The 8,671-nt window shown below is 40.0% G+C and overlaps 1 protein-coding gene across 4 annotated transcripts; it reads right to left on the bottom strand.

Annotated features, from left to right (window-relative positions):
- On the bottom strand, positions 1-8,466 carry LOC113067736 (dnaJ homolog subfamily A member 3, mitochondrial). 4 transcript variants are annotated; one of them, XM_026240180.1, is made up of 13 exons: positions 8,200-8,466; positions 7,400-7,536; positions 6,518-6,601; positions 6,234-6,440; positions 5,154-5,306; positions 4,931-5,078; positions 4,793-4,857; positions 3,511-3,639; positions 2,577-2,692; positions 2,401-2,498; positions 2,205-2,307; positions 501-528; positions 1-461 (listed from the first exon to the last, which is right to left on the bottom strand). In XM_026240180.1, exons 1-11 carry the CDS (start codon positions 8,363-8,365, stop codon positions 2,219-2,221), a joined length of 1,392 nt encoding a protein of 463 aa, XP_026095965.1. In that variant the 5' UTR covers positions 8,366-8,466; the 3' UTR covers positions 1-461; positions 501-528; positions 2,205-2,218. The 4 variants fall into 4 exon arrangements, with proteins under 4 accessions (XP_026095965.1, XP_026095964.1, XP_026095967.1 ...); XM_026240179.1 differs by having other exon boundaries at positions 1-528; XM_026240182.1 differs by lacking the exon at positions 2,205-2,307 and having other exon boundaries at positions 8,200-8,465.
- Positions 8,467-8,671: the final 205 nt, after the last annotated feature.

Genomic DNA, 8,671 nt, shown 5'->3' with positions numbered 1-8,671 from the left:
TACAGTTGCCACAGAGAGATTTTATTCATATTAGCATATTTATCTCTACAACAACACATTAAAAGGATCTTAATATCAACAGCTGTCTATGTACACTGCTAATCAAGCAGAAGAATGTAACGTTCAGTGAGGTGTCAGCACATTGGCCTTCATTAATCTGAAATGATATTGTTACTGAAGAGAAGATTTCCCCTCTGTTACTGAATCGCTTAAAAACATCAGAAAAGGAAAGACCTGACCATGTGAAACCGTAACGTAAAATTACAGACCAAAGACAAAGTTCATGTAGGCTCTAAGGCTGATATCACAATGTTTCAGGTAAAGACGGTGCGTGTGCACAGATCATATTCCTCCGGGATCTGGAGCGATCTTCTCTTAGAAGTCAAAAACACATCCACAGCTCTTCATTATCTGTAGTTTCTGAGGAGCGTTGAAGTCAGGCAGAAGACTCGTTTCCTCTTCTGTGTCCATCAGGTTCACTGTGAATCTGTTCTCCACTAGAGTCTCAGTTTCCAGTCGATCTTTTACCTGGAGAAACAAACAAATACAAGAATGAATCTGAGATCCAGTAGGGTTTCACAATCTTTTTTTAATGCCACGGACATCCACCTGAGAGTAAGAGATCCAAATCCTAAAAATTGTACGGGTTTATTTTACCCAATTTATACTTTGCAAAAATTATTAAAATGTAAAAATATTAAGTTTATAATATTAAAGGGGGGGTGAAATGCTATTTCATGCATACTGAGTTTTTTACACTGTTAAAGAGTTGGATTCCCATGCTAAACATGGACAAAGTTTCAAAAATACTCCTTCCGGTTTGTCACAAGTTTCGGAAAGTTTTTTTCGAGTATGGCTCTGTGTGACGTTAGATGGATCGGAATTTCCTTATATGGGTCCTGACGCACTTCTGCCGGAAGAGTGCGCTCCCGTATAGCGAGGCTGAGCAGCACAGACATTCACTGATCAGAGCGAGAGCGTCACGAAATGTCACAAAAGAAGTGTGTTTTTGGTTGCCAGGGCAAGACAACCCTGTACAGATTACCAAAAAAAAAAAAATTAAGGGACCAGTGGATGGAGTTTATTTTTACAGAGCATCAACGGAGTTGTGCAAGTGTTTGTGTTTGTTCCCTGCATTTCGAAGATGCTTGTTTTACAAACAAGGCCCAGTTTGACGACGGATTTGCACATTGTTTATTTCTTAAGGATGATGCAATCCCAACGAAAAAGGGTCACAATCGTGTGTTGTAAGTAACCGCAGGCGGTGCGTAAAACTGCTTAAAATATCTCTGCCTCCTTGTTAGTGCGTCCCCTCCCCTGCCGGAGACCCGGGTTCGAGCCCCGCTCGGAGCGAGTCGTTACTGCTGCTGCTCTCGTTCAGTTTCAGCCTCTGGATCTGATTCTGGATCATAAATAAACGGCTGAATCTGACTGTTAGCCATGGTTTGTTTTGGATGATGGTTTTTCCTCACGGTAATGTCACAGCTTCCAAACGCTCTCAACGCAAAAGCCTACTGGCGCTCGTGATTCTTTAGCTCCGCCCACACGTCACGCCTCCAGCCGGTCGTGTTTTTCCGGGAAAAATCGGTACAGACTATCTTTCTCTTATGAATATAATAAAACTAAATACTTTTTGGAATTATGAAGGATGCAGTACTACTCTATAGGTACTCAAGATTAACAGGAGATTGAGTGAAAATGAGCATTTCACCCCCCCTTTAATATTTTTTACAACTTTTATAGTACAGTATTTACTCGTTTAATATATTTTATTTACTTGTTTTATTTGCTTATTCGTGATTGGTTTTAATCAAATGTTTATTTACTTTCATTTCTATTATTTACTGTATTTATTTATATATATTATATATATATATATATATATATATATATATGTGTGTGTGTGTGTGTGTGTGTGTGTGTGTGTGTATGTATGTATGTAGGTATAACTCTATACATGTGCATGTATATATCTATCTCTCTATTATAAATAAATAAATATATATACACACATAAATATATATACACACATATACATACACATAAAATTTGTAATTATTTCCAGTACTCTTAAAGCACTGAAATCACAAACAGCCACAGACCAGGTACTGAACCTCTAAAATAGCGCTTTATTCAGGTTTTCCAAATCCTTACAATCATTCAAATGATTTCAGGGAGTTGTATCTTAAAACTAATCATCCTACCTGGTTTGTGGCTGTCAGGTGGAGCTAAACATTTTCTTTAATTTGGAGAAAAGGCCTTGGTCTTTCTGTTTGTGCCCCGTGCCGGTGTGATCACTGGCCGCTCCTGGACAGAGACAGGTTGTGGTTTTAACATCAGCGCCTCTGATCCTTCAGTAGATGTGAGAGATGTACCGCACTGCTCCAGTGATGACTGTACCTGCGGAGGAGCTGCTCACTCCATTGACCGTTCCCTCCACATCGCTCTCGTCCTCCGCGAAACTCATCATGAGGGCTCGCTGCCGGTCGGTCAACATCCTGGACACAAGACACAGGGACGGATCAGCCGTCTTAACCTTAAACAGCAGCAACACAAACCCATCTGTATAACCCTACTTTGGGATTTTGATCTTGACGTGGACGTAGTGGTCACCATAACCGTAGCCGCTGACCCGGGGAATACCTTTCCCAGAGAGACGGATCCTCTGGTCGTCCTGGACCCCAGATGGGATCTACAAGAGCATTCCCAGACTCAATAACGGTTTTAATATGCAGAACAATATCTAGAACTGAGGAGAAGTTCACTCAAAAAATCCAAGATGTAGATGAGTTCGTTTATTCATCAGAACAGATTTGGAGAAATGTAGCATTACATCACTTGTTCTGCAGTGAATGGGTGCCGTCAGAACGAGAGTCCAAACAGCTGATAAACACATCACATTAACACCGCTTGGGTCCATCAGTGAATGTCTTGTGAAACTGCGTGCTTGTAAGAATTAAATCCATCGAGACGTTTGAACTTAAAACCATTTCCTTTGCCAAAATTTGAGTCTATAATCCATAATAACGTTTCTTCCAGAGAAAAGCCTTTCCATTGTTGTCCTCCCATATCAAAATCCACCAACATATTCATAACCGGTTTGGACCGTTTACACTTGTAAATAGAGCTCGATCTGTGCATATTTCTCTCCTGATTCAGACCAGATGACTTTTTCAATTGAGAAAGCAATATTTTGAATAGAGGACACTATACGCAAAACATCCTTATTTTGCTTTTCACTTTACTAGATGTTAACTGATGGACTGGAGTGGTGTGGATTACTCGTGATGTTTTTATCAGCTGTTTGGACTCTCATTCTGACGGCACCCATTCACTACAGAGGATCCACTGACGAGCAACTGATGTAATGCTACATTCCTCAAATCTGTTCTGACCAAGAAACAAACTCATCTACATCTCGGACGAGCTGAGGGTGAGTACATTTTCATGAATTAATTTTAGGTGAACTGCTTCTTTAATTTGACAGTATGGTTATGTTTAATGTCCCACCGAGAGATCGATGTTCTCGTGGAGTCCTTGTGCTCGGACCGTGCCGCCCAGTATGGCCTGAGCCACAGAGATCGTGACATCAGAGTGGATGTCAGCGCCGTCTCTCCTGAAGATCGGACTCTTCTGGACCTGAGAGCATCAACACAGACAGTGAGTGTCCAATACACAAGCCAACATCTCTAATCCAGTACCAAGAGTCCTTAAACAGAGACAGAGAGCTCTGCCAGACACACCACACATCATTCAGATGGGCATAGACATGATATCTGAACTCTTCACCAATATTAGCTTCATTAACAGCATCAGTTGTCCCAAATATTTTAAAGCTATTAAATACTTTTCTGCTGTGAATTATAAATGTTAAGAAAAACTTTACTGGTGGCAGATAAAATAGTAAATAGGAGCTTTCGTCTGATTATTATTAATAATTATAAAGAAATAAATCTGTCAAAACTGTATATTTTTAACACCAGTTATCAGCAAAGACGGAAAATAATTTTTTTATCAAAATTTGAAAAAAAATTTGTATTCATACTTATAATTAAAAAATACATAAATATTAAAAAATATGTTCATGAAAATATGTAAACATCTATAAAATAAAAATAGATGTTTGTATATTATGTTAAAGAAATGTATTATAATACAAAATAATATTGTAACAAAAATCACATCATATCAAACTGTGTTTTTATTTTAGATTTTATTTTCCTTTAACGCCTTTAGGAAGATATCCCAGGTTCATCAAGTTGGTCAAAGTTCTCCGTCCTCCATCACTTTAGTCAGCTCTGATGAAACCCCTCTCAGCTAGCACGTTTTTTCACCTGTCACCTGACCTGAATACAGCGTGCTGATTCGCCACGAGGGACTTATGAGCTTCTGTTCACAAACAAGACGCTCGTCGCCTTGAAAAGTGGACAATACTGGCTTTTCTGACAAAACTTGTTTACATTTATGCATTTAGCTTTTATCCAAAGCGACTTACACTGCAGTCAGGCGAACAATTTTCTCCTAACATGTGTTCCCTGGGATTCGAACCCCCAACCTTGCGCTTGTTAACGCAATTTTTAGGGTTCAGATCTCGCTATTTTATTTTTTTTTAAGTGGCATTAATTGGTTTTTGTAAATAAACTATGTATGTATACACACAAACATTTTCAACATAGACTTTGTCTTTTGAACACAACTGTAACTATACACACTCTTATATACTACAGGGCTGTAGAATCATTGATTCTGATTGGCTGATTTAAATGTAACCTCTCGGTGTTGATGTACTCACTCTGAAAGTGATGAAGATCTCTTTCTTCTCCACAGGCATTCGCACCGTCTGCCCGTCCTCGATTCCTGCACAACACAGTGAACAAACACTCACAGCTCCGTCCATTCCCCGAAGCCAGAAGAGGAGCGGCTAACTCACCAGCAGGCACAGGCACCGTGACGGTCCTCCTCTGTTTGGTCTGTCCCGTGCCCCGACACGCCGTGCAGGGCGAGGTGATGACCGAGCCCCTCCCACCACAGCGCCGACAGGTGGAGCGCATCACGAAGGGCCCCGTGTTCACCGTCTCCTGCAGGGACGAACCACAGGTGCCCAGTCATCAGACACGTCTAGATGAGCGTGTGTGCTCCAGGGGGTCACTCACCATCCCCGTCCCGCTGCAGCTGCCGCAGTGCTGGACCTGTGACCCGGGCTCATGGCCTCTGCCACCGCAGCGCTGACACGTGTCCTCGAGGTGCACCGTCATCTCCTTGTGCACTCCTTTGGCAGCCTGAGCGAACGTGAGCTCCATCACATACTGTGAGCAGACAGAGCAGAGGGGTCACGCAGTGTCTAGGGCTCTACTGAATTTACTGAATAGTGCAGGATGTCATGGAAATAAACCAAGCAAGGCAAACCGTGATATAAAAGAGCATCACCGATGATTCAATTCTTAAATATACAACATATAAATGATTAAAAAGGACTGCTATTTAAACATTTGTATACATTTGGTCACTGCAGTTGAATAAATCACACTGGCATCATGTCAAACACAGACAATCAGCAAAAATAATTTATAGTTAACTGGACTTTTATTATGAAATGCTACTAATATAGTGTGCATTCATTAATAATATATTACGGAATGTATTACTATTGTTTAATAACACTGCATTTTCCTCAAATAAAAATTAATAAAATATCAATTGTAATTATAATTAATATTAGTAGTGTATTATTATTTTGTGGAATATTAAGATATTTTAACAGCCAAGTTTTAATTTATACAGTAAAGTTCTGTTGTGTAGAAATTCAGTTGAAACCTCCAAAAAGAAATAAATAATGCAATGTTTCATTGTTAATTAATAACTATTTTAATTTAACCACCTCTTAAAGGGTTGATTAATTTGTGATGGTTTTATGAATTCAGTTAGACAAATTGAATGACTAAAATTGAATTAGAAAATAAATTGGGGGTTATAATGAAACTGAAATTAATATATATATATATAAGTAAAAGTGGCATTTGGAGAAAAATATATATATTTTTTTAGAAAATATAAAACTAAACTTTGTATAAAAAAACTAAGTTTGGGAAAAATTAAGCAAAATTGGGGTAATTTTTTTACTTGATTTGGGGGAGACAAAAAACTGATTTGATAGAGCCCTAATTGTCCAGTGTATACCGAACATGAAAATATCAGCAGCATGCTCCAATCTGACAGAGGAGAGCACGTCTGACCTCTTGTGGCTGATCGAAGACGGCGTTGAAATCCCCAAAGCCTCGAGCTCCGGAGAACTCGCCAAAGATCTTGCGGAAAAGCTCCTCGGGGTCGATGCTGCTCCCTCGGCCCCAGTACTGCTGGTGTCCCGCGCCGGCCTGTCCCCCGTCAAACCCAGCGGAGCCGTACGTGTCGTACTGTTTCCTCTTCGCCTCGTCACTGAGCACCTGAGGACAACACATTCGTTCGTTCATTAGTCCTCACCGATGCCAGAACACGCTTTCACAGAGCGAGCGCTTCAAACCTCATAGGCCTCAGCTAGCTGTGCAAACTTCTCCTTCGCCCGAGGGTCGTCTTTGTTAGTGTCGGGATGATACTTCTTCGCCATCTGAACGAAGGAAGAGAACAGATATACAAGCTGTCAACTGACGAAAAAATGAGACTGCAAATAGCCATCATCACACTCTTTACTTAAAATTCATCTGAGAATAGAAACCTGCTGTTTATTATGTGTGATGCTTTAGTTTGCATGCAGTGAAAAAATAAAACATTTATAATATCAGAAAATAATATAAAATTTTTAATATATGTAAAATTAGATTGTTACAAATAGATTTAGTGGTACTAATAAATATCTAAATGATAAGCATAATATTGTATACATAGAATAGTATTTATGTTTTATATTACCGGCAAATAATATTCTACATCTTTCATACAATCAATTATTATTAATCTTTATTATATTATAAAATAAACCCCAAACATTTAGGGGAAACCTATATTTGCAAAACAATTTGGGATTTTTCTGAGCTGGCAAACGTACATACATTTAAGATGAGATTTATTTAATCCTTGGTTTGCTTCGTTTATTAACAATGATTTGTGCAGAATATTCTTTTCTTATATATAAACTATCATCTCGAGCACAACAGTCATTGTAAGACTATTTTTGATTAATATTTAAGGGCCATTTTTATCGGTTTACTGTTTTATTTATAAATAAAGAAAAAAAAATAATTATAACAGCAAAACAATACAGTATAAAATGACAAAACATTAAACATGCTCCACTGCTAGTATTGGTGTAATTACACTTCTAACTCAAATCATAGATACTAAAACACAGCATGTTTGTGACAACTAGCCCTGGTCTGTATTCACAATAAGACGACAGGTGTCTTACCTGGTAATACGCTTTCTTAATCTCCTTCTGCGTGGCTGAGCGTGGGACTCCTAGGATCTGGTAGAAGTCCTGTTTTCTGGCAGGACAGCTGGTGTGAAACGACATCTTACACACCACACGAGAACAAGGGCTCAGCGCTGCGACACACACACCATCATCACAATTATCAACCGCAGGGTTACCACCAAAATCCCACTGTTAGGCCTACTAAAAAATACCACAGTGGCACCACGGGACAATAATGCCATTAGATGGTAATACCACGGTACCTTAATTTGGTGAATGTTAAAAAAACATGACATTATTATCACTTTATGATTAGAGAATCAGTTTCCATGAATAATGAACATGATGACTGACATGATGATATTTTTTTCTTCACAACAGGACTATTAAAGTGTGTTTCTGTATCTAGCTGCTTAACTTCAAGGTCAGAGAAGTTTCTGGAAACTGAGCTGAAGCAGGCGAGAGCTTTCTCCTCTGATCCATCCACACACACACACACACACACACACACACACACACACACACACACACACACACACACACACTATTGTTTATTAGACAGCTCTTGATCAAACTGATCACGTGCGCTTGTGTTATTGATTGAGAGCTGTGTGCAATAACTGTTTGCTTTCTGACCTAACGTGAACGTCACATGTCTGCATCATCATGTCATCTTTCAAATGATGCTGAATTTATGTCAGATCTGATTTATAACGGCATGTGTTAAACTCGGAGTTAGCATTGTTTGTGTGTGTGTGTGTGTGTGTTATGATGCTCGGGCCTCTGTCTCTCACCCGTTGTGCCTCTCAGTGTCACCGCGGTCCACACCCGGCGGCCCGACAGCTTCGAGAGGCTCTGGACAGCGCTGGACAGGAGAGGAGGGCATGCCCGTCTGTGACCGGAGGAGGACAGAACCGTCGCGATCCAGCGCGCGGAGCTGCGAGCCACGGTACACGCCATCTTCCCCACTCACTCGTTCACCTGACACCGACACGAGAGCGACTGCGCATGTGCGAGCGGCGCACGCAAGCGCTACTGTACTGAGTGAGATTCTTGGTTAGCTTAGCCTGTCCTATCCAAGTAGCCCAGCACTCTGGGGTTACTCGTCCTATCCCGAAGCGTGTGAGCTGAAGGAGAGTGGACGGGCTCGTGAAGATGACTTCTATGTTGAGGAAGTCATCCCAAAAACAAAATAGTGAAATACCGTATACAATACAAAGCCAATATAATAAAAATTATAAAAATATTAAAATAAATAAATACATT

The sequence above is a fragment of the Carassius auratus genome, linkage group LG28B (assembly GCF_003368295.1).
Source record: "Carassius auratus strain Wakin linkage group LG28B, ASM336829v1, whole genome shotgun sequence".
NCBI classification, from domain to species: Eukaryota; Metazoa; Chordata; class Actinopteri; order Cypriniformes; family Cyprinidae; genus Carassius; species Carassius auratus.
Note: the sequence above shows the minus strand (reverse complement) of the source record. Positions and strands in the feature narration are given on the sequence as shown.